The sequence below is a fragment of the Esox lucius genome, chromosome 25 (genome assembly GCF_011004845.1).
Source record: "Esox lucius isolate fEsoLuc1 chromosome 25, fEsoLuc1.pri, whole genome shotgun sequence".
NCBI lineage: Eukaryota > Metazoa > Chordata > Actinopteri > Esociformes > Esocidae > Esox > Esox lucius.
The window spans coordinates 11,750,773-11,777,131 of NC_047593.1; the positions used below are offsets into that span (position 1 = coordinate 11,750,773).

At 43.4% G+C, this 26,359-nt stretch overlaps 3 protein-coding genes across 5 annotated transcripts; all 3 read left to right on the forward strand.

Moving 5' to 3' along the window:
- Positions 1-25: 25 nt before the first annotated feature.
- On the forward strand, positions 26-8,272 carry LOC109615123 (zinc finger protein 665-like). Of its 2 annotated transcripts, none has more exons than XM_020043618.3 (4): positions 26-1,125; positions 1,405-1,562; positions 6,216-6,285; positions 6,407-8,272. In XM_020043618.3, exons 1-4 carry the CDS (start codon positions 891-893, stop codon positions 7,705-7,707), a joined length of 1,764 nt encoding a protein of 587 aa, XP_019899177.2. In that variant the 5' UTR covers positions 26-890; the 3' UTR covers positions 7,708-8,272. The 2 variants fall into 2 exon arrangements, with proteins under 2 accessions (XP_019899177.2, XP_019899176.2); XM_020043617.2 differs by having other exon boundaries at positions 27-1,125; positions 6,213-6,285.
- Positions 8,273-16,510: 8,238 nt separating this feature from the next.
- Positions 16,511-23,244, forward strand: LOC105021032 (zinc finger protein 480-like). 2 transcript variants are annotated; one of them, XR_001198628.4, is made up of 7 exons: positions 16,511-16,875; positions 17,204-17,373; positions 18,729-18,801; positions 18,923-21,388; positions 21,511-21,593; positions 21,704-21,812; positions 21,902-23,244. XR_001198628.4 is itself a non-coding variant. In XM_010888465.5 (4 exons), exons 1-4 carry the CDS (start codon positions 21,142-21,144, stop codon positions 23,074-23,076), a joined length of 1,614 nt encoding a protein of 537 aa, XP_010886767.3. In that variant the 5' UTR covers positions 20,497-21,141; the 3' UTR covers positions 23,077-23,244. The 2 variants fall into 2 exon arrangements, 1 of the variants encoding a protein (XP_010886767.3); XM_010888465.5 differs by lacking the exons at positions 16,511-16,875; positions 17,204-17,373; positions 18,729-18,801 and having other exon boundaries at positions 20,497-21,388.
- Positions 23,245-23,457: 213 nt separating this feature from the next.
- Positions 23,458-26,136, forward strand: LOC105021028 (zinc finger protein 853-like). Its single transcript, XM_010888464.3, has 4 exons — positions 23,458-23,999; positions 24,238-24,329; positions 24,412-24,511; positions 24,695-26,136. Exons 1-4 carry the CDS (start codon positions 23,696-23,698, stop codon positions 25,522-25,524), a joined length of 1,326 nt encoding a protein of 441 aa, XP_010886766.1. The 5' UTR covers positions 23,458-23,695; the 3' UTR covers positions 25,525-26,136.
- The last annotated feature ends 223 nt before the right edge of the window (positions 26,137-26,359 follow it).

Below are 26,359 nucleotides of genomic sequence, written 5' to 3' on the forward strand. Positions count from 1 at the left end.
AAACGTTCCACAATTCTCACACGTTTGTTTTTCAGGTTTAACAGAAGCTCGTGTTGCCTTCATCATGGACGTTTTGACAGCAGCAGCATTTAAAGAAACCTCTCAATTTATATGGGAGTTCAAATGTTGCTCATGTTATGGGAAAATTAGCAAAATACGTAACTATAAATTACTTTCAAGTCGGTTGGCTAGCTTGGCACGGAAGCTTATAATCTAGACGTATGTACTACATGTTTTTAAATTGTAAATGGTACGGTAAGGCTTTGAGTGACATATGCATAATCTTCATAAACAACTGCCTTGGATACAATGTTTAAAGGCTGGTTTCCCAAGTATTCTACTTTAAGCGTAAACATCTTGTCCTATAAAAATCTATTCAAAATATATTGTTTAATGTTCTACATAATTCCATTCTCATGAAAAACATGAAAATGGTCTCGGGGTCCAGAGTTGAGGTTGAGTGGCTTTCTATTCTGCTAATGTCCAAACCATATCACAATTTCCATGAGTGCAAAAGAGAGGTGCAACCGTTAATACTAGAACATACATCTGAACAGACTGTTTTAGAATGTGTAACAATCATTTAGTTGAACGTTTTTCAGATTTTAATGTTTTTATTCCAGTGACTTCTCTTCAGTCAACTTCAAATTGAATACGTCCAAATACATCAAAATGTGCTTTTATTACGTTTTATTATTTTGCCAAAGCAACAAATACTGATAGCAGCTGTTAAATCCAATGAGGCAGATAAACGAGTCTTTACGGTATGTCACTGGTGCAGCCTCATCATTTGTCCGAAACCAGACCACTAACCCGCCAAGACAACAGTAGCTAATTTCATTATTTCAGTTATTGTAATCATACGCGTAAACGCCAGTGCGTTAGTTGCAATGTCTTTTGAAGTGTATTTTCGTTCTCGTGTTGCTTCCATTATGGAAACTTTAACAGCAACAGCCTTGCAAGATATCTGTCAACTTATGGAAGAAACCTGTGCTGCTCTTCGAGTGGAAATGAAGCATGAACATATCCAAAGTACTTCGAGGATAAAGACGAAGTTGCATGTGAAGGAGAATAACACGGAGACGGAGAAGCCAGCGAACTGCACGGAGAACATTCAAAAGCCGGGTGAGATTAAATATCCACACGTTTTGAAGCCTATTTTACGATAACTAGGTTATTTGTGAAAGCTATGATCGTTACATAACAACATAGCTCTCACTTCCCAACACGCGTCAACTACGTCGTTATCACTTGTATGTCGCTAGTTAATATTTTGGTATATTTTAGCCCCTACTTTAAAAATACAGCGTATTCAGCTAGCCTCTGATTGTCTCGTTATCCAGTTATCTGATTAAGGATTTTCCAGAAAATTACAAAGTGTATTTCTATTGGGTACCGCACCAGGTTTGAGAAACTTCCCAGTCGTTGAGCAAATTCTCAATCAACAAGAGGCCAATGGTCTCTGGCTAGAAGGCGATCCTTCAGAGGAAAACGAAGTTCCACGGTCACTAGTACCAGAGCGAGAAGAGCCATCACAACCTTTTGCTCAGACAAGAGACCAGGTGAGTTTGGATGCCAATTTTAGTGCACAGGTCTAAAAGTTTTAACTCCGCATATTCGTGAAACGCAAAATTAGCGGATCGATGTTTTTGCAGATTTACGTCTGAAGATGGAGAATTTGTATACGGTATTAATTGTGGATAGTTTAACGCAGTGGTTCCCAACTCCGGTCCTCGAGTAACCCCAACAGTACAACATTTTTTTTGTAGTCCTCAATTCAACTCAATGAGAGCCTGATAATTAGTTGACAAGTTGAATCAGCTGTGCTTGACTGGGGCTACAATGAAAATGTGTACTGTTGGGGGTACTTGAGGACCGTAGTGGGGAACCACTGGTTTAACTCAATGGCAATATTAAAAGTTGATGTTTAGTGAGTGCATTGATTATGGAATGATATGTGCCACCAGGTTTTATGAATTTTTTTAATTTGTAATGGAAGAATTTAAAAGTAATGGATTGGTTTGAAATATAATTTAATAGTACTGAAATCGTGTTGATTGAGTTTAAAACAAAATTGTAGTTTTACGAGACAGACATCCGGGCACTTCAGGAAAGCTAATCGAATGAGGATGTAATCGAACCACCTTCTAGCCAATGGTGATGTAAAGTGGGGCTGCGCCGAGGGCAGAGATTAATGACGGCATGTTGTTCGCGCTGGTAGATTAATAGCAGGTGGAACGAAAAGGGTTTCATAATTATATGATAAAAACGCATAAATGGGACTTACTTTAAGCTGACATCCCAGTAGGTTTAGAAAAACTGACAATCATTAATCAAGTAACAAGATGTATACTTTTTTTTAAATTAACTTATCGCGAATATTTTCAAATATCTTTATTGCTTTATAATCGGCAGATGATGTTGCAGAGCTGTTGTCCACAAAACAAGTAGCCTAGCTACTCTTATTTCTGCCCTCCAGGGCTGGCCCTCCCATTAAGCAAGATAAGCAGCCGCCTAGGACGGCACTTAGAATAACCTCCTGAGACCCGGGGGGAAAAAATATTTTTTAAATATAAAAAGTGTTGGTGGTAAAAAACACATTGCAAAGATGTATTTATTTCTTAATTTCATTCATGTTTTATAACGTGCACTGTAGTGTACAACAGGACTTAATTCATCCCAAAGCATTTAACAGCATTTAAAATCTGGCTGGATATCAGCACAACACACACACAAACTGCATAAAAACTTCACAAAAACATAGGATACAACTCCGTCAGGGTCAAATACACATACAACTCATTCAACTTTTCACTGGCCATAGGTTTGCCAGTTCACAAATACCAATTCATTTGTGATATGTGAGGAAGCACAGTGACTTTTTGGAGACACATAGGAACATGTCATATTTAACACATCTCACATAGGTTCTACTAGTGCACCCAGGCATTCTGCATCTGGAAGGACTTGGACTGGCAACCATTTCAGGCAAGTAGATCGCACCATATTTTCGGATTCTCTCCTCTGGGTGCGGCTTCCTTTTCTTCAGTGTTGGAGTGAATTCTTCATCACTGGAGTCACTCTGGTCTTGTGCACATGCTTGTCCCTGGGTTATCAGTTCCTCAGCCGAGAGGAATTTGAACTCCAGGTACTGGGCAGTGTCCTGGGCAGTGTCCTTTGCAGGTCTTTGCAAGACCTGGCTGTCTTGCCGGACCGTCCACTTCTTCGTCCGGCTGGACATTCTGTAGAAGCTGAGCATGCGATCGCACATGTCAACCCCTCCCATGTTGCTGTTATATTCTGCAACCACTGTAGGTCTTGGGACTTCAACTTGCCTCCTTTCTTTGACCATCTGATGCAGGTATCCTGGGGCTCAATCCCATGGGCGGTTGATGCCATGACAACAGACTTGCTGTCCATCCACTTGGTGACTGCTATTTCATCAGGTCTCCTTGCGCTCATTTCTGATGACCCTCTTGGTTTTTTTGCTCAGGATGTTGTCAGCAGTGAAGTGGCACTCTTTTGGGATTCGATTCTTTTGAATTGTTCCAGTAGCAGGCAGGCACCTTTCCACGTAGAGCGTCCAGGAGACCGATGGTGGTAAAATACCGGTCAAATACCAGTGTTCCTCCAGGAACTGTCTCAGTCAAACGCAAGACTGAATTTCCACCTATCCCCATCTGTTGTACTTGAGTGAAGGTGTTCTTTCCCATGTAGGTTTCAAAGTCCAGCACTAACCCACCTGGACTTGCAAGAACGAACACCTTTAATCCTGTTGGATTTGGCTTCCCAGGCACAAATTGACGAACTGGACACCGGCCGGTGAATGGAACAATCTGTTCATCAATACAGACCTTTGCTGGCCTAGGTAGGTTGAGGCAACCTTGCAGGACAACTCAGAACTCTTCAGAAAAAAGAGAAATAATCATGACTACAAAGTCTCGATGTACACTACAGTGAACATGAATTAATCAGGGATTTCTACTATGAAACTAAAGTTCAGCTCTGAAAACATACTAACATTACTCATTAGATGTTTACTTACTAAAAGCAATCAAAATATAACACAATCATGTTAAGATAAAATCAAAGCCAATCAAACTGGATATGTAAATAAACTTGACATAAAGCTTATTTTACATTGCTCCAGCGAAACAAGACTACCCATGCATTTATGGAAGCACTTGTTTCTAAAGCTTTTTTTTCTTTTTTTTTTTTAACAGTTCTACGGGAATATTAAAATATACGTTAAATGTGTTATACAATAAGGCTATTTGTGTTATTGTAACACTTGTAACAGGTGGCATATTATTGAAAATAAATTTGGTTTCCTACTGTAGGTAGTTGACTGCAATGTTGTAACTCTCCCATGTAGGGGTTAAAGTAAAATTCCCTTTTGCCCCAACAATTTTTATGGGCATAATCATAGAATTGCATATAATTGGTGCATTTATCTTCCTATTCCAAACAGTAAGTGGTACGCCTACCTGTTTGACAGACACAATTATGCTGTCCGTAGATGTCCATATATAAATAACCACATGACAGTGGTTATTTATATAATTAGCTTTGGCCTATCTAGTGTTCTATTAGCTGTGCTTAAAGTGTTGTTCTCTTGGGCCAGGTGTCAAAACCGCCTTAAGGAACATGACGACAGTTCTTGGGCACACTATATGTCAGGTGGCATTAACCTTAAACTGTCGATATAAGCTGTTATTTTGTTTATTATGCTGTATTTTAATTAAGGTTCAACCTTTAGCACACCAATCAGTTTGTTCGATTTGGACCATTGACAATGGTTAATAAAATGTAGCTACCAAAGATATTGGAGATTGTGTTATACTCTATACTACATGACTAATTGTTTAATTAACCTCAACATAACGGAAATGATGCGCTTTCCCATTAAATAGTTCATGCATAAAGTATAGTTCTGAAACAGTGTTATAAGACCGATTTAACCATGGTTGAAGTCAGGAGACATGCCTCTTTTGTGTGCATTAAATGGAATCAACATCTGTCATACAAAAAGTACAGTCGCACAATAACATTAACGCTTGCCTTCCAAGTGTTAGTGCCGGTTCAGAGTTGCGCTGACTAGTTCCAAGGTTTTGCTGAACATGAGTGTTTTATGACTGGCCAGAGTTACATAGACTGTGTAGCAGGCCTGCAGTTGTACATTTTCATGCTTATTAATGTTTTGGATTAAGTAAACTCAATCTAGGCTACGTATAAAACATTTAGAGCTGCTATACCAGGATTCTTGTTGAGGCAATGTGGCATAACATAATAAGTAACACCAACACCCAATGTGCCAGTGCTAACATTCAAGCTTCCTCCACTAACAGGTCAACAGACTGAAATAAACTCAGACTGAAATAAGCTTCCTCTAGTGGCAAAATGTGTGACACTGGTTCTTGTCGCACTTCACCATTCATTTATCCCATAACTTATTTTTAAATTGCTTCAGAAATGTCGGTTTCCCTTAGGCTCACCATATCTCGTGTGTTTATAACTGTGTAAATCTCATCAAGACAAGGGGATGTTTGTCAACATAGTTGCTTCATTTAACTATACAAAAAATGTAGGCTATTTGTTTATATTTAGCCAATATTGATAAAGCTCAACTTGTCCTATTGATTTTTAGTTATAAAAATGCTGAGGTAAGCTTATACAAAACACAGACCTTACTTGAAGTGGATCTAAAAATTCCTTATGCAAGAAATGAATGCTGCAAGAAGGCAAAGACCTGCTTTTACAGTTTTACTTAGGTATGGTGGGAATTATGGCACATGCTATTTCAGTCAACTGCTAGCGAAGAGGTCTGTTTTAAGATAATGAGTTTGCTTAACTAGCTATGACAACGACACAAACATAATAGCATTCCATTATATTAATACACACACACACACACACACACACACACACACACACACACACACACACACACACACACACGCTGCATCTTGAAATCGGTAAAGTCTTTAAATTCAGATTAATAGCACATCTTTTAGGCTATGATCTCTATTTTGAAATGAGATTATCTATGCTGTTTACCTCAATGTTTGAGAATTGCATATAATAAATCCTAATTGGCAAAAATATTGTAATTGTTTTTACTTCATCCAAGTTGATGCAGCCTTAGTATAAATGCTTCACTATGATCTTGAAGTAAAGACTGATAAGTTAATAACAGCATTATCTTTTGGAAGGAGATCGAGACATGGCAAGCACCTCTGGTCATCAAACAGGAGGAAATGGATGAAAATGATGTGGAGTTTCAAGGTCAGTTATTTTGAATATGCACAGTACAAACAGCGCTGGATGAACAAACTTTTGTATTGGCCAAGATGATGGGTCATTGTGAAATGTCTTTGTAATTCATTATTGGTGAATTCCTTCCCAGGTTATGGCGAATGGATGCCAGGGACATATGGGGCTAACCAGAATAACCCTGGAGAAAGTGACGAGCCGGATAAAAGTCAGTCCTTTGGGGGATCTGGCAAACTTAAAGACTTGAAAAGACAGCATAGTCCATGCCGCGGGTCAACTGGGGATGCCGTGGCACCAAAAAGGAAGTCACATTCAAGTTACACTTGTGAAATATGTGGAAAAATTGAGACCCAAAAACGTAAACTGGCAAGTCACATGATAACACACACAGGGATGCCGTATGGCTGCGATGTCTGTGGTGAGAAATTCATGTTACTGAAGTTCTTGATAAGGCACAAGCAATCAAAACACACAGTGAAAACCTACAAATGTTCCTTGTGCGAGAAAACCTTTCTGAAAGCCGGGTCTCGCAACAATCATGAACGAAGTCACTCTGAAAAAAACTACCGGTGCTCAGACTGTGGTGAGACATTCAAGGAACGCGGGGATCGCGATGCGCACAAGTGCATCGTTTTCACAGGAAAACAACTGTTCAGCTGCTCGGAGTGCAGTGAGAACTTTGACAGGCAGTACCATCTCAAACGACACCAGATGGACAAACACCCTTTTATGGTGCACCAGGCTCACAACCCAGAACCCAAGTCAAAGGACATTCAGGACCAACAGGCCAAACAGCAGAGTGTCGGGGAGACAATTGAAAAGCCCTACAGTTGCTCTGTGTGCCCTATGGTGTTTGTGTATCGTAAATCACGTGAAAACCACGAGCGCAAACATATCCAACAAGACTACTGTTGTTCAGACTGTGGCAAGACGTTCAAGGAGCTCCAACAGCGTAAAGCACACAAGTGCAAGGGAGAGCAATCCTTCAGGTGCTCTGTGTGTGGCAAGGACTTTGAAAAGCAGTACATTCTCAAACGACACCAGCTGGAAAAACACCCTCCAAGGGTGGACCAGACTGTCGGCCCAGAACTTGACTCAAAGGACTTTCAGGACCAACAGGGCAAACAGCAGAGTGTCGGGGAGAAAATCGAAAAGCCCTACAGTTGTTCTGTGTGCCCTATGGTGTTTGTGTATCGTAAATCGCGTGACACCCATGAACGCAAACACATTGGAGAAGACTACTGTTGTTCAGACTGCGGCAAGACGTTCAAGGAGTGGCAGGAACGCAATGCGCACGAGTGCATTGTTTACAAGGGGGAGCAGTCATTCAGGTGCTCTGTTTGTGGCAAGGACTTTGAAAGGCAGTATCTTTTGAAACGACACCAGCTGGAAAAACCCTCTAATGGTGGACCAGACTGTCAGCCCAGAACTTGACTCAACTGACTGTTGGTCCTCAAATTCCTTTTGAGGCAGTGGAGAGTTCTGAAACTCCTACGTGAACCGGTATAAGTGTAATCGCCTGCAGGAATATGGGGGCATGACTATTGGACATGTTATTTAACTCTGAAACCCCCCTTTGGCATACTTCAATGCAGACACAAAATGGGGCCATCTCTTCAAATGCTTAGCCGTACAGTGCAGCAAGGACTTCAGTACCACCTTAAAGCATCGTCTAATGGTGGAATTCATGTCATATTTGCAGCGACCTAATGTGCAGATTTGAGCACCCAAGTTGGACAAGGGCAATGTTATAGAACTGGCAGTTGTGCAGACTTTGTTTTTGTTAGTTTGTTTTTAAAGCTGGTGTTGTATTGTATTGCATTGGTCACATTGCACTTAGCTTTTTCAAGTCAATAAAATATACTAGAATGAAACTAGACAACACATTTGAAAAGTAATGCAGCAAGAATTTAATTTCTGTTAATTTGACTCATGAATAAAGTCAGTCAATGTGATATTGTTACATTTGAATAAAACCTTTGTACATGCAACATTTTGATTACAGCTGGTAAAGGACTTACGTGGCTCTACCTTGCTATTCATAAATGTTCACATTTTACAAATTTTCTCAGGATAAGAGTGTCCAGTAGCAACTCTCTTAGACCAGTTTACCTTAGTCTGCCACACACTGCATACATCTCACAGGAAGTTAAACAGTTACTCTTAAACTGTCCAAGTCAAGACATGACCGAAATCTTTGACTTCTGTAAAATGTATGAAATGACACATTTGCATAAATGGTCTTAAGTTACTGTAATGTTTCAACTGTTCAAGCAAGAGGCACCAAACCAACATTCAAATGTATATGATATCCTATCTTCAAATGCCTTAACTTTTTTAGAAATTTTAAAAACTGCGGTGTTGAAATTCAGTCAGTCTGCACAAATAATCTTATAAGGTTACAATTATTTGATTCTATTTAGGTGACAGTGAATCTTGAACTACTGAAATTTTATATAATGTTGTACAATGACAAATCCTAACTGACATGCATTGACTTTACTATTACGGAAATTAAAGGTTATAATTGGCCTACTCCTGACATAATTGTAACGGTTTCCAGAAAGGTTGGGATGCTGGATAAAATGCAAATAAGAATAGGATACAGTGATGGGCAAATCATTTAATCCCCCGATTTTAAAATAGTACAAAGACAACATATGAAATGTTGAAACAGAAATGTTCTTACTGTTTTTGGAAAAATGCTCATTTTGAATTTGATGCCAGCAACAAGTTTCAAAAAAGTTGTGACGGGCATGTTTACCACTGTGTTGCATCACCTCTCTTAACACACTAAGCATATGTGAACTGAGGAGACCAATTGCTGTAGTTTTCAAAGTGAAATGTTGTTCAACAGTTCACGGTGTCCGTTTTTGTATTTTTCATTTCATAATGTGCCAAATGTTTTCAATGGGTGACAGGTCTGGACTGCAGGCGTGCCAGTTTAGCACATGGAAACATTTCCTGTGGATCCATGCTGCTGTAATACGTGCAGAATGTGGTTTGGCATTCTTGTAGAAATAAGCAACATACCATCACAGATGCTGGCTTTTGAACTGTACTCTGATAAGTCGGATGGTCTCCCTCCTCTTTAGCCCAGAGGACATGGCCATCCATGATCCCAAAAATAATTTCATTTTCGTCAGACAGTTTTGCACTTAGCCTCAGTCCATCTTAAACAAGCTTGGGCCCAGAGAAGACGGCAGTGTTTGTGGATCCTTTGCATTGTTTCCACTACAGAATTGTCTTTTTTTTTTTAATGCAGTGCCAACTCAGAGCACGAAGATCACGGCCATCCAATATTGTTTTTTGGCCTTGTCCATTGCGTACAGAGATTTCTCTGGATTCTCTGAATCCATATATGATGAGATCCTCCAACTATTTGCAATTTTACGTTGAGAAACATTCTTAAATTGCTGAACTACACTCACCTAAAGGATTATTAGGAACACCTGTTCAATTTCTCGTTAATGCAATTATCAACCAATCACATGGCAGTTGCTTCAATGCATTTATGGGTGTGGTCCTAATCAAGACAATCTCCTGAACTCCAAACTGAATGTCAGAATGGGAAAGAAAGGTGATTTAAGCAATTTTGAGCGTGGCATGGTTTGTTGGTGCCAGACGGGCCGGCCTGAGTATTTCTGCTCAGTTACTGGGATTTTCACGCACAACCATTTCTAGGGTTTACAAAGAATGGTGTGAAAAGGGAAAAACATCCAGAATGCGGCAGTCCTGTGGGCGAAAATGCCTTGTTGATGCTAGAGGTCAGAGGAGAATGGGCCGACTGATTCAAGCTGATAGAAGAGCAACTTTGACTGAAATAACCACTCGCTACAACCGAGGTATGCAGCAAAGCATTTGTGAAGCCACAACACGCACAACCTTGAGGCGGATGGGCTACAACAGCAGAAGACCCCACCGGGTACAACTCATCTCCACTACAAATAGGAAAAAGAGGCTACAATTTGCACAAGCTCACCAAAATTGGACAGTTGAAGACTGGAAGAATGTTGCCTGGCCTGATGAGTCTCGATTTCTGTTGAGACATTCAGATGGTAGAGTCAGAATTTGGCGTAAACAGAATGAGAACATGGATCCATCATGCCTTGTTACCACTGTGCAGGTTGCTGGTGGTGGTGTGGGGGATGTTTTCTTGGCACACTTTAGGCCCCTTAGTGCCAATTGGGCATCGTTTAAATGCCATGGCCTACCTGAGCATTGTTTCTGACCGTGTCCATCCCTTTATGACCACCATGTACCCATCCTCTGATGGCTACTTCCAGCAGGATAATGCACCATGTCACAAAACTCGAATAATTTCAAATTGGTTTCTTGAACATGACAATGAGTTCACTGTACTGAAATGGCCCCCACAGTCACCAGATCTCAACCCAATAGAGCATCTTTGGGATGTGGTGGAACGGGAGCTTCGTGCCCTGGATGACCAGCCCACAAATCTCCATCAACTGCAAGATGCTATCCTATCAATATGGGCCAACATTTCTAAAGAATGCTTTCAGCACCTTGTTGAACCAATGCCACGTAGAATTAAGGCAGATCTGAAGGCGAAAGGGGGTCAAACACAGTATTAGTATGGTGTTCCTAATAATCCTTTAGGTGAGTGTATTTGCTGCACTACTTTCACGGAGAGGTGAACCCCTCCCCATCTTCTGAAAGACGCATCTTCTTTGGGATGCTCTTTTTATACCCAATTATACATTTTCAAGAAACAAAATTTCTCAGTTTCAACATTTAATGTTGTCTTTGTACAATTTTCTATTGAATATAGGGTTTAAATGATTAGCACGTCTCTGCATTGCATTTACCCAGCATCCCAACTTTTTTGTCACTGGGTTGAATATTAGGCTTATTTCTTTCTCACCAGGACATGGTTCGGCCAACATCTCTGTCTCAAACACAAAATGATCATGGTTGCACTTCCGGGGGACCATTTCTGTTTCCTCCAGGAACCAAAGAGATTACTATTGTTCCTCTAAATAATAACTAACCTACATTCTCTAACTGCCAGACTAAATTATATGTATTGCTAAATAAAAACATATCACATTAGGTAACATTCAAGTTACCACAGCCTTATTGACTACAGTAAGAGTAAAGTATTGAAAACATTCCCACATTAGGAGGCAGGCTGGACTTTGGCATCTTCCTCCAAAATCCCCATCTGAATCTTAGTTATACTAATTAAGAATAGTATCCTGTAATCACAAGTAAAACAATATGCAATGGACCCCTATTGATGTCAATGTACAACCAAAACTTCTAAATATATATTTTACAGAAGTAAATAGGACATGCTTGTCAGCTTTTTTACATTGTGTAAGACTATGATACATTGTGATAGACATACCTTATGAAACAATGACAGTTTGGCATCTAGTTTCAATGGTTGAATGAATAATGTTTTAGGCTTATTTAATGCTAATTGTATTGATTAATATAGTCATAGTTGAAATTCCATCCATCCATCTTCTACCGCTTATCCGGGGCCGGGTCGCGGGGGCAGCAGTCTAAGCAGGGATGCCCAGACTTCCCTCTCCCCAGACACTTCCTCTAGCTCTTCCGGGGGGACACCGAGGCGTTCCCAGGCCAGCCGGGAGACATAGTCCCTCCAGCGTGTCCTAGGTCTTCCCCGGGGTCTCCTCCCGGTGGGACGGGACCGGAACACCTTCCCAGGAAGGCGTTCCGGAGGCATCCGAAAAAGATGCCCAAGCCACCTCAGCTGACCCCTCTCGATGTGGAGGAGCAACGGCTCTACTCTGAGCTCCTCCCGGGTGACCGAGCTTCTCACCCTATCTCTAAGGGATCGCCCAGCCACCCTGCGGAGAAAACTCATTTCGGCCGCCTGTATCCGGGATCTTGTCCTTTCGGTCATGACCCAAAGCTCATGACCATAGGTGAGAGTAGGAACGTAGATTGACTGGTAAATCGAGAGCTTCGCCTTGCGGCTCAGCTCTTTCTTCACCACGACAGACCGATACATCGACTGCATTACTGCAGAAGCTGCACCGATCCGTCTGTCAATCTCCCGTTCCATCCTTCCCTCACTCGTGAACAAGACCCCTAGATACTTAAACTCCTCCACTTGAGGCAGGCACTCTCCACCAACCTGAAGTGGGCAAGCCACCCTTTTCCGACTGAGGACCATGGCCTCGGATTTGGAGGTACTGATTTTCATCCCCACCTCTTCACACTCGGCTGCAAACCGTCCCAGTGCATGCTGAAGGTCCTGGTTAGAAGGGGCCAACACGACAACATCATCTGCAAAGAGCAGAGACGAAATCGTGTGGTCCCCAAACCTGACACCCTCCGGCCCCTGGCTGCGCCTAGAAATTCTGTCCATAAAAATTACAAACAGAACCGGTGACAAAGGGCAGCCCTGCCGGAGTCCAACATGCACTGGGAACAAGTCTGACTTACTGCCGGCAATGCGGACCAAGCTCCTGCTTCGGTTGTATAGGGACCTGACAGCCCTTAGCAAAGGACCCAGGACCCCATATTCCCCAAGCACCCTCCACAAGATGCCGCGAGGGACACAGTCGAATGCCTTCTCCAAATCCACAAAACACATGTGGATTGGTTGGGCAAACTCCCATGAACCCTCCAACACCCCGTAGAGGGTATAGAGCTGGTCCAGTGTTCCACGGCCCGGACGAAAACCACACTGTTCCTCCTGAATCCGAGGTTCTACTATCGGCCGTATTCTCCTCTCCAGAACCCTGGCATAGACTTTCCCGGGGAGGCTGAGAAGTGTGATCCCCCTATAGTTGGAACACACCCTCCGGTCCCCCTTCTTAAAAAGAGGGACCACCACCCCGGTCTGCCATCCCAGAGGCACTGTCCCCGACCGCCACGCGATGTTGCACAGGCGTGTCAACCAAGACAGCCCCACAACATCCAGAGACTTGAGGTACTCAGGGCGGATCTCATCCACCCCCGGTGCCTTGCCACCGAGGAGTTTCTTGACCACCTCTGTGACTTCAGCCCGGGTGATGGACGAGTCCACCACTGAGCCCTCATCCTCTGCTTCCTCAATGGAAGACATGTCAGCGGGATTGAGGAGATCCTCGAAGTACTCCTTCCACCGCCCGACGACATCCTCAGTTGAGGTCAACAGCTGCCCACCTCTACTGTAAACAGCGTTGGTAGGGCACTGTTTCCCTCTCCTGAGGCGCCGGATGGTTTGCCAGAATCTCTTCGAGGCCAGCCGATAGTCCTTCTCCATGGCCTCACCGAACTCCTCCCAGGCCCGAGTTTTTGCCTCCACAACCACCCGGGCTGCAGCCCGCTTGGCCTGTCGGTACCCGTCAGCTGCCTCAGGAGTCCCACAAGCCAACCAGGCCTGATAGGACTCCTTCTTCAGCTTGACGGCATCCCTTACTTCCGGTGTCCACCACCGGGTTCGGGGATTGCCGCCTCGACAGGCACCGGAGACCTTACGGCCACAGCTCCGAGCGGCCGCTTCGACAATGGCGGTGGAGAACATGGTCCACTCGGACTCAATATCTCCAACCTCCCTCGGGATCCAGTCGAAGCTCTGCCGGAGGTGGGAGTTAAAGATCTCTCTGACAGGAGACTCGGCCAGACGTTCCCAGCAGACCCTTACAGTACGCTTGGGCCTGCCGAGTCTGTCCAGCTTCCTCCCCCACCATCGGATCCAACTCACCACCAGGTGGTGATCAGTTGACAGCTCCGCCCCTCTCTTCACCCGAGTGTCCAAGACATACGGCCGCAGGTCAGATGAGACGACAACAAAGTCGATCATCGACCTGCGGCCTAGGGTGTCCTGGTGCCACGTGCACTGATGGACACCTTTATGCTTGAACATGGTGTTCGTTATGGACAAACTGTGACTAGCACAGAAGTCCAATAACTGAACACCACTCGGGTTCAGATCAGGGGGGCCGTTCCTCCCAATCACGCCCCTCCAGGTGTCACTGTCGTTGCCCACGTGGGCGTTGAAGTCCCCCAGTAGAACAATAGAGTCCCCAGTCGGAGCACTTTCCAGCACCCCTCCCAGAGACTCCAAGAAGGTCGGGTACTCTGCACTGCGGTTCGGCCCGTAGGCACAAACAACAGTGAGAGACCTATCCCCGACCCGTAGGCGCAGGGAAACGACCCTCTCGTTCACCGGGGTAAACTCCAACACATGGCGGCAGAGCTGGGGAGCTATGAGCAAACCCACACCAGCCCGCCGCCTCTCACCATGGGCAACTCCAGAGTGGTGAAGAGTCCATCCTCTCTCAAGGAGTGTGGTTCCAGAGCCCAAGCCGTGCGTAGAGGTGATCCCGACTACCTCTAATCGGAACCTCTCAACCTCACGCACTAACTCAGGCTCCTTCCCCGCCAGCGAGGTGACATTCCACGTCCCTAGAGCCAGTTTCTGTGTCCAGAGATCGGGTTGTCTAGGCCCCTGCCTTCGACTGCCGCCCGATCCTCTTTGCACCGGCCCCTTATGGTCCCTCCTGTGGGTGGTGAGCCCACGGGAGGGCGGCCCCACGTCACCCGTTCGGGCTGAGCCCGGCCGGGCCCCATGGGGGAAGGCCCGGCCACCAGGCGCTCGCATTCGAGCCCCAACCCCGGGCCTGGCTCCGGGGTGGGGCCCCGGCTGCGCCATACCGGGCGACGTCACGGTACTCAAAATTGTATTCTTCATAGTTGAAATTAAAATTTTAAGTTGAGATTTACTAACAATGTGAAATAGTTGGTTGGTTTCTACAAGCTTTGAAGATTTTATTGTCTGTTGAACTTCCTTGGAGATGTACAGGTGCTGGTCGTAACATTTGAATATCATCAAAAAGTTTGATTTATTTCAGTAATTCCATTCAAAAAGTGAAACTTGTATAATGTATACATTCATTCCACACAGACTGATATATTTCAAGTGTTTATTTCTTTTAATTTTGATGATTATAACTGACAATTAATGAAAAACCCAAATTCAGTATTAAAATTAGTATATTGTGAAAAGGTTGAATTTTGTAGACACCTGGTGCCACATTCTAATCAGCTAATTAACCCAAAAAGGCAAAGGCCTTTAAAATGGTCTCTCAGTCTAGTTCTGTAGGCAACACAATCATGGGGAAGACTGCTGACTTGACAGCTGTCCAAGAGACGACCATTGACACCTTGCACAAGGAAGGCAAGACACAAAAGGTCATAGCTAAAGAGGCTGGCTGTTCACAGAGCTGTGTCCAAGCACATTAATAGAGAGGCGAAGGGAAGGAAAAATTTGGTAGAAAAAAGTGTACAAGCAATAGGGATAACCGGACCCTGGAGAGGATTGTGAAACAAAACCCATTAAAAAAATGTGGGGGAGATTCACAAAGAGTGGACTGCAGCTGGAGTCAGTGCTTCAAGAACCACCACGCAGACGTATGCAAGACATGAGTTTCAGCTGTCGCATTCCTTGTGTCAAGCCACTCTTGAACAAGACACAGCGTCAGAAGTGTCTCGCCTGGGCTAAAGACAAAAAGGACTGGACTGCTGCTGAGTTATGTTCTCTGATTAAAGTAAATTTAGCATTTCCTTTGGAAATCAAGGTCCCAGAGTCTGGAGGAAGAGAGGAGAGGCACACAGTGCCAAAGCTACCAGTACCTGGTTTAAGGACCATGGTATCCCTGTTCTTAATTGGCCAGCGAACTCGCCTGACCTTACCCTATAGAAAAGCTATGGGGTATTGTGAAGAGGAAGATGCGATACACCAGACCCAACAATGCAGAAGAGCTGAAGGCCACTATCAGAGCAACCTGGGCTCTCATAACACCTGAGCAGTGCCACAGACTGATCGACTCCATGCCATGCCACATTGCTGCAGTAATTCAGGCAAAAGGAGCCCCAACTAAGTATTGAGTGCTGTACATACTCATACTTTTCAGTTGGCCAACATTTCTAAAAATCTTTTTTTTGTATTGATCTTAAGTAATATTCATATTTTCTGAGATACTGAATTTGGGATTTTCATTAGTTGTCAGTTATAATCATCACAATTAAAGAAATAAGCATTTGAAATATCAGTCTGTGTGTAATGAATGAAAATAATATACAAGTTTCACATTTTGAATGGAATTACTGAAATAAATAAACGTTTTGATGATATTCTAATTTTATGACCAGCACCTGTATACAGTAGGTGGTAGTACACTGGTCTGAGAAAGACATCAACCAAAGAGAAAGCTGCGGCTGGATGCCACAAATACTAGTAACCAGATGATTCGAGCATTTACGGTATGTCGCCGGCGCAGCCTCATCAGCTGTCCGAAACGAAACGACCTACACGAACTCATATCCGCAAGTACAAGCGAATCCAATTATTTTACATCGCGTTAACTATCAGGCCTATGTTTTTAGACATGTCGTTTGAGGTCTTCTTTCGTTCTCGTGTTGTTTCCATTATGGAAACTTTGACTGCCAAAGCGCTGCAAGACATCTGTCAACTTATGGAAGAAACCTGTGTTGCTCTTCGAGAGGAAATTAAGCATGAACAAAACCAAAGTAATTCGAGGACAAACCTAAAGTTGCAGGAGAATGGCACATGGACGGAAAAGCCAGCGACCTGCGTGGCCAACGTTGAAAAGACGGGTGAGATTAAATGTCTACACTCATTGACGTTAACATTAGCTTGGCTGTGTGTGGAAGCTTCCATACAAAGAGCTGTAGTAACTAGCTATTAATTCCCCACATGTAGCATAGCTAGCTAGCAGTCGGCCTTAACTAGCTAATGTAATGGTTAGCCTAATATAGCCAACAGTAGAGGCTATTTTGCCACTTATATACACACCACTGATCCAGTTCAGTCGTTTTGTGCCCTAGCTCGTCATCTGCAGTCAGTTTAATGTATGTTTATGACACTTCAGCGTTGTTAGCCATTTATTGTTCATGTTTTTCTGGATATTTTTTCTTCTGCTAGCTTCCCCGCCATGTGTGAGGAACTTCCCTGTCGTTGAGCAAATTCTCAATGAACAAGAGGCTAATGGTCTTTGGCTAGATGGGGATCATTCTCTGGAAGACGAAGTTCCATCCTCAGTAATACTAGATCGAGAAGGGCAATCACAGCCGCTTGGTCAGACGACAGATCAGGTGAGTTAAGCTTCTGGTTTGGCTGCTAAATTTGTAAGAAGCCTAAGTGTATCATGCACATTTTTTTAGAAACTTATGAACTTGCCAAACTAACTATTTCTACTCCAATAAAATTGCTGCCAGGTAGCACACAGTTGGAGGAGTTCAGTGTACCTTTTGGACAGTGGATTATATTATGAAAACCCAGAATAACAAAAGGGTTCTTTATCTGATTTCCAATATTTTTTATTTCTTATTTAAAATTAAACAAACCAGTTATTTTTAACCTGGACATAACATTTTGAAATGTTTCTAGGTGAAATGTAGTTAATTGCATTCATCATGGAGGCCAGTACAGTATATTAATACGATCTTATATCCAAGCTACGTTTTTTCACCTGGCTCTTCGTGTCAATTGTAATTGAGCCTTTTGGCACCATTGTCTTCAGAATGTGTTCTAAATCAAAGCAAAAAACAAAAAGCCCACTACTGCTATGCATACAGCCCCACTAGTATAAGGAGGACATATGTCATATGTATCTACTGAACTGCTATTTACACTTTTCATTTAAGTTCATTGTCAACTACAGTTAGCCTTTGAAATACCAATACACTTTTCTGAACACGTTGCCCCATTGTTCTCCAATGAAAAAGGCCTAGATGTGCGGACCTGCCTGTGTACTTCATACCATATCTCAAAATTTATATTTAGATTTAAGTCGCACACCCTTTTAATTAGTACAGTCTCAGCTTCATAACTAAATATGTTTTGGGTGACCCATTCACTGTAACCCAATGCTACTGCATAAAAACCTTTTTTCTCTAGGAACTCTGAGCTTCGCATATTTATTTCGAATGGAGAGACATGCTGGTCTATTTAGGCATAAATCTCAATGTATATTTTTTTATTTCTATGAGTGGGGCATCTTTAATCAAGAAAATCTATTTTTTTTATGAAATATTATTTGGCTGCACCATCCTTGTAATCAAATGCTAGACTAGAAATATTCAGAAGTTGCAATTAAAAAAATATAATAATACAGCCAGGTTATCCAGATGTAATCGCAATTGATACAATAGAGGGTCAAATGTTTACTTCCTACATCAGAAGCTTTTTTTCCAGTTCTTATGAAGCGATGGTAGGAGTACAATAAAAATGGTGCCATTTGTTGGTGCCATTTTGAGGAAACTGATTTATTAGCACTGATCATGCCACGAGAGGCTCAGTGAAGGTTACATTTCTGGCATTTTTTTTCAGAGATGAAAAGGGAATCTCTCATTTTAACAATTATAGTATTTTGATCTGTGTAGTAATATAAAATAGGAAACTTTTGACAATTAAATCATGTAGAGTTAATGACATTATCTTTTGGAAGGTAATCGAGACATGGCAAGCACCACTGGTCATCAAACAGGAGGAAATGGATGAAAATGACGTGGAGTTTCAAGGTCAGTTATTTTGAATATGCACAGTACAAACAGCGCTGCATGAACTAACTTTTGTATTGGTCAAGATGGTGGGTCATTGTGAAATGTCTTTGTAATTCATTATTGGTGAATTCCTTCCCAGGTTATGGTGAATGGATGCCAGGGACAAATGGGGCCAACCAGAATAACCCTGGAGAAAGTGACGAGCCGGATAAAAGTCAGTCCTTTGGGGGATCTGGCAAACTTAAAGACTTGAAAAGACAACATAGTCCATGCCGCGGGTCCACTGGGGATGCCGTGGCACCAAAAAGGAAGTCACATTCAAGTTACACTTGTGAAATATGTGGAAAAATTGAGACCCAAAAACACAAACTGGCAAGTCACATGATAACACACACAGGGATGCCGTATGGCTGCGATGTCTGTGGTGAGAAATTCATGTTACTGAAGTTCTTGATAAGGCACAAGCAATCAAAACACACAGTGAAAACCTACAAATGTTCCTTGTGCGAGAAAACCTTTCTGAAAGCCGGGTTTCGCGACAATCATGAACGAAGTCACTCTGGAAAAAACTACCGGTGCTCAGACTGTGGTGAGACATTCAAGGAACGCGGGGATCGCGATGCGCACAAGTGCATCGTTTTCACAGGAAAACAACTGTTCAGCTGCTCGGAGTGCAGTGAGAACTTTGACAGGCAGTACCATCTCAAACGACACCAGATGGACCAACACCCATTTATGATGCACCAGGCTCACAACCCAGAACCCAAGTCAAAGGACATTCAGGACCAACAGGCCAAACAGCAGAGTGTCGGGGAGACAATTGAAAAGCCCTACAGTTGCTCTGTGTGCCCTATGGTGTTTGTGTATCGTAAATCACGTGAAAACCACGAGCGCAAACATATTCAACAAGACTACTGTTGTTCAGACTGTGGCAAGACGTTCAAGGAGCTCCAACAGCGTAAAGCACACAAGTGCAAGGGAGAGCAATCCTTCAGGTGCTCTGTGTGTGGCAAGGACTTTGAAAAGCAGTACATTCTCAAACGACACCAGCTGGAAAAACACCCTCCAAGGGTGGACCAGACTGTGATCCCAGAACCTGCACGACAGCACTTCAGACAAAACACCGGGAAATCCTACAGTTGCACTGTGTGTGGAAAGGGGTTCATCTACATCAAATCCCTCAACAAGCATGAACTCACTCACTGGGAAGTAAAGGTACACCGGGATCCAGACACAACCATGTCCCTTGTTCAGATGGCTAACAGCCAGCAACTTAAGTCAATAGACATTGAGGGCCAACATCGTCATTTTGAGGTAGCAGAGGCTTCAGAAGAACCAGTGAAAAGTAAACCTACACAATACACCTCTGAAGTATGTGGAGAAACGTGTTGGAATGAAGGAGGCATGTCTAAGCACATGTCAATACATACAAAGAGGCGCTTTGTATGCAATGTCTGTGGCAAGGTGTTTAGACGCCAACGAGCTTTAAACATGCATCAGCTCGTACACAAGACATGCACTCAAATTAGGTGCTTACAGTGCAACCAGGATTTCACAAGCCTATACGATCTTAAAAAACACCAGCTTGAAAAGAATCATGTAATGGAGGAGCAACCACCTTCTGACCAAAACTATGCTGCATCAGTCCCAGGAACACAGGCTTCTGTTGGCAGCGATCAAAGCACTGATATGAGTGACCGTGGTGGACAATGAGGTTCCATAAGTAATTAATGCCAATGATGTCAAAGTGGTCAGTTTGAATTTTTTTGTTTTGACTGTCTACTGAATACCACCCAAATGTCTAGAATTGAAAGTGTATACATTTACTTTGTATTTAAGTTGGAAAATTGAAAGATGTTAAAGTTAAAAGCATTATTTTTATTTTTTTATTAAAAATAAAATACTAACGAAAATCAGAGCAACTGCTAAGTGAGGGGGAAAAGCCTGGTGAAAATGTTCGGTTGCCAGATCGTTCTATCAAAGGTAGGTACTTTTAATAAGAACCAGAAGACAAATTTATCGGAATGTTCTGTAGGGGTGATACACTTGTTGCATGGCATGTTATGTTGGGGATGCTAACACGATAGATGTAACTATACATTTAACCTCACATATTTACGAGATACTGCTGTCAGGGAACCACCGTCATAACCGCAGCAATCCGGAAGTAAACAATGAAACCTACATGCTAATGCTAACGGCTAGTTGGCTGATGCTAGATGCACACTAGATAAACGATATCCTGAATCTTTTTATAAGGAAATGTAGCTACTGCGTTTCAATTACACGATAGTATTATTAAATTTGAACTACCCAGTTACCAAATAGATCTATTATTTGAGTTAAATAATATTCAGAATGTCGAATTCCGTAAATTTTCAGTCTCAACTCGCCTCCATCATGGAGGTACTAGCAAACGCGGCGGTCGCAGAAATCTGCCAGCTTGTAGACGATGGATATGCGGTTTTGCGACTTGAAATATCCAGAACTCAGAGAGAGAACCAAGCATTGAAAAGCAAACTGCGCCTAGTGGATGTCCGTTCTCGGGAAAGGTCTGCAAAAAGAAGCCCAATCCCATCCTCACCGAGCTGTGCGAAAGAAACAGGTGAGTCACCAATTCAAAAATAAACAACGCTTCAGGGTTTTGCGGAAGCAGCTGGATGATGGGCACTGCAGGTTATAATTACTGCACTTACACACACCCCCCCCCCCCCCCCCCCAATTCAGATCTTGTCCGAGAGGAGCCTTCAACTAGTGCAAGGAGAAATGGAGGACCCATAGTATTGGGTGAGAAGCTTGTCGGCGAGGAGGTCGGTAAAACGCAAATTCGAAGTTCTGATTTACTCATACTGTGTTCATATCTGAATAAACTTGAGGATACTGGAAAGTTGGAGTTCAGTACATCTTTCTTCGTTTGCAGACCATTGACACTATAGAGCATCCTGAGTTAGTGGTTGTAAAGGAGGAGAAACTGGAAGAGGATCTAAGAGACTGTGGCTCAAAGCACCGCCAACAGTCCAGCAGGCACAGTACTGCACTCCATAATGACTCAGACATCATTCTAGAAAGTACACAATTGTATTAAAGTAATCATGGTTGTGTTTTCTCTTGTCTTCAGTTTCAGTGTCTCAATCTGATGTTGTGAACAACCAAACCATGAATGCACAAACTGTACCGGAGATCACTGAGGGAAAAGGCGACGCCGACAACGGGCAGACTGCAGATGGACCCGACGTAGCATGCCAAGTCGTGCACATGTCAGACTGTGTGGTGTATCCAAGATCCCATCATGCAGCTGCTGTGCTCTCTCATATAGAGGAAGGCGGAGACCGGGTTGATCCTTCTTGTTCTTATTCGGTGGAAGCACAGCCTAGTAAACCATTTGAGTCCCAGCCACACCTAACTCAGAATGGGGTTGGGACCTTATGTGAAAGCGATGCTTCCTCTGCCTCACTGGGCTGGAAACAGGAATCTGCAGGAGTAGATACGCTTAAAGTGGAGGTGGGAATGCCCTGGAGCAAAGGGAGGGTTATGGAACTAGGCCTAGTGGCCCGATATGGAGTTGATATCCCTTGCAAGGATAGGGAGAGTATTCAGCTGGGGAATGACACAAATTTCTGTTCTCAGAGTAATAACTTGAGGGAGAGTGAGTCATCAGAAGGGTGTAAGTCCAGCGAACCGGATGCAAATGGGTTTGATACGTCGTTTGACGATATTTTCTCCCCGTCCGAAATGGTTGGGATACCAACTCACAACCGAGATGATGGGTGTGGGGGTGAAGAACTGGCCTCTTGCCCATATGCTGCCAATGACAGTTTCGGCAGCCCGGCACACTCAACACAAGGTGGCCTCGTATTCTCAGACAGACTGTTAAACTGTGACGAATGTGGGCGATTGTTCCCTAACTCACGAGACCTCGCAGTGCACCAAAGATCTCACATGGGGGAGAGACTCTTCAGCTGCACCCAGTGTGACAAACAGTTCCTGCACCTACACCAGCTTAAGACTCACCAGAGAATACACACTGGGGAGAAACCATTTAGTTGCACCCAGTGCGGTAAGCGCTTCTCTCAGTCCAGCCACATCAAGAGACATATGAGTGTTCACACGGGAGAGAAGCGGTTCAGCTGCGGCATATGTGGCAAGAGATTTTCACAATCTTGCAGCCTCAAAGTGCACCAGAGTGTCCACACCGGAGAGAGACCATTCAGCTGCGCTCAGTGTGGCAAGAGTTTCTCAGTGTTTGGTAATCTTGTAAGGCACCAGAGTGTTCACATTAGAAAGCAGGACTAAGTATTGAATACTAATGTGCAATGCGTTCTGTTTTTATGGTTTAGGTAACATATGGATGAGTTTTATACATGATGCATGGTAAACATTGTTTTGTGGTAACAGTTTGAAGTGAACTGATGTCTCTTAATGTGACGTAAACATTAAAACATTCTCACCCTAAAATCTGAATGTGGAGTTATGCTTTTGCAATGTGTTTTAACTAGAAACTGTTCAGTCCCTTTTAATAACCAACCTTTTGTTGTTGAGAAGGATTGCTATTCCATTTGTTATGGATATTTAAAATGTTGAAATTTGTATTTAAAATATAATAGGTGTAAGCTCCAGGGCAGTGTAATTGTGTTACTATCCTATTTTTAGTTTAGTTTTCACTTTCAAGCTCGGAAGGTGGCAGTAATGTTCCTATAACGTTACATTCCAGTGTCCCACAAGAAGCCTACATCATCAACAGGCGACTCAGTAGCATCCATCCAGCCCCGACGAAAATCGTTTTTCAGCAATAACAAACTACAGCTTCGCATCCGTATTGAAACTGGTATTCTCAACAGACATTTCTAAGCAACATTACGCAATTTGGCTTTAATAATTCGATTGTAGACTACTTAGTGCATGAAAAGCAAAAATGGCGATAATGGCGGACTGTGTTGGCTTTCAATCGCAGATAGCCTCGATAATGGAGGTGCTAGCCAATTCTGCTGTGGTCGAGATATGCAAAATTATTGATGATGGTTACACTGCTCTGCGTTCGCAAATGGAGCAGGAAAGAGGGCAACTTGAACAGGAGAGAGAACAAAGCGAGAAAGAGAAATATGTTCTCAGAAGAAAATTACGCGAAATGGACGTTAAGATGCGGAGCTATGAGCGAAGACTCCGGCGACGCGACTTGCGGAGTGAAATTCAAGCAGTTCATTTCAGACCACCCGAAGGTACCAGCAGCTTGTCAAATACACGGTTAGAATGTGGTATAACTGTGGTATAAATTTATTTACTTTAACCAACATCCTAAGGAACATGATTCATTGTGCAAATCTTGGATATATCCATATTAATCTTAAGATTTTAACGGCTAAACTGGTCCTTCGTCAGCCAAAGGGATGCCTTACAATTCAGATTGTCACACATTGCTGGGATTCCGATGTTCCGACAAATGTTTTGTACTTTCAGTGTCTTCAATTGCCCTGTCAGTGAGCAATGAACAGACCCGAGGGCCCCTGGGTTCAATCGAGGACCATTCACAATTCCATCACATGCCCCAGGTGTGTTTTCAACCACTCTTAAACCAGGAAATAAACATGGACATGAAAGTGCCTGAAATAAAGTGTTTTTCTTTTCTTACAGGAGGAGCGAGCCGCATTGTCCCTAATCAAGCAGGAACGTGTGGACAGTTGCGATGTTGACCTAAAAGTTGAACTAAATAGTGCAGAGAGTAGATCCATAAGTAAGTTTGTCTGCACCTATTACATAATACATTTAGTGTTGAAATATTAAATAAGCTTCCACCTTAACCTTAGCTGCAGCAAGGACTTCCCTGAAAAATCAGTGCTGTGAGAAGGCATTCTATTATATATGATTTTAATAGTCTGACCATCAGTGTTTCTTTACATTATTGGGGCTCTTTAAGTTCCAGAAACCGTCAAAGACGACACTGAGAGACAGAGCGTGGCCGAAACTCACACTTCACCAACAGTGGTTCCAGAGGACCCTACAGAGACAGCTAGTGGATCCAGCGCCATCCTCAAGTCAGAGACAGAAGCAGAGGGCGTGAACCAGAGGACCCAGCTACCAGCGGGACCCGACCTTGGCGCAGATTTACTGAACAGCCCGGGATTGGACCTGGCTCTGATGCAGGAGCGGGTTCTGAGTCACCTGGGTCTTTCTTTGGCCCAGGCAGCGGCCTCAAACGCAGAGATCGCCGGGCATCCATCTTGCTCCTACCAGACACAGGCGGATGTGGAGAGCCAGTCGAGGCAGTTTCCCGGGAGTGAAATGGGCGTCTTCGCCCCGTTTGACATGACGGCCCCACCTCCCGCCGCACCGCCGGTGATTCAGAGGCAGCCGCACAGAGACGCGGCGGCAAGCGAGCCGATGGGATGTAACTTCTGCGGCCGCATCTTCCGCAGCCAGGCATGTCTTGAGGTGCACCAGCGGGTCCACACAGGACAGCGGCCGTTCAGCTGCCCACACTGCGGCAAGTCGTTTGCGCAGCCCAACAACCTCCGGGTGCACCTGCTGATTCACAGCGGCGAGAGGCGGTACCGTTGCTCAATCTGCGGGAAGAGTTTCATCTCGTCGAGTCACCTCAAAAGACACAGGACCGTTCACACCCAAGAGAAACCGTACGTCTGCTCTCGGTGTGGCCAGTCGTTCACTCAGCTCTGCAGCGTCCGGCGGCACAGACAGCAGTCGCGGTGTGGCGAGCCGCCTCGCCCTCAGAACGAACTCTCAGCTTGACCGTAGAATAGGTGTCGTATGTGTGTTAGCTGTATCTGAAGTGATCTACACTAGCTATAGATTTTTAGCTCAAAACATTTAGCCTTTTAGTCTCTTGGATGCTAGGTCCATATAGTCGAGAAATGTATGGTATTAACTCCAAATTAATATTTACCTAAAAATGACAGTGTCATTAGTTTAATGTGACTGTATGTAGTACAATACATCTACAGTATTTCTCACCTTGGTCATAAGACAGTACGAAAATGAGGCCTCTGGCGTTATCCCTTGTTCTTCCTACTTAAAGAAGTCCAGAAGGACAAAGCAGGATTCTGCAGAGACCACTTTGGATTGGACGGAACTCTGGCATTGCTGATTTCACTGTATGACTGAATCACAAAGACAATGCATCTGATTCTTATTATTTATTTTTTGCATGTTTTAAAGGCCTACACACAATCATTTTGAAAATACACCTTAGATGTCACACAAGTGAGGGAAAAAATTTAAGTACACTGTCTGTGAACAGGACACATTCAGGTATTTCGAGGTGTTTCAGAGAAGTGTTTATACTGGAGAGAAAGTACAGGTTTTTGCTGTCAATGAAGTGTTAAATAAATTCCTGAAAATGTTCCCTTATGTTATATTTTTTGCATATTTATGTATACACCCATCCTAGCCATGCAATCACTTACATATCTGCGTTTAACTCGCGGGGAAACATTTATTTTTACGGAGCCCTAGACTAACACTCAAAATTGTACAGTAAAAGTACAGTAAATAAAAACACCGGTTCTAGTCATTGACTGCGTCATCAGTGAGCGACTAGGTAAACACCATGTAGGTTCGGGTAAGG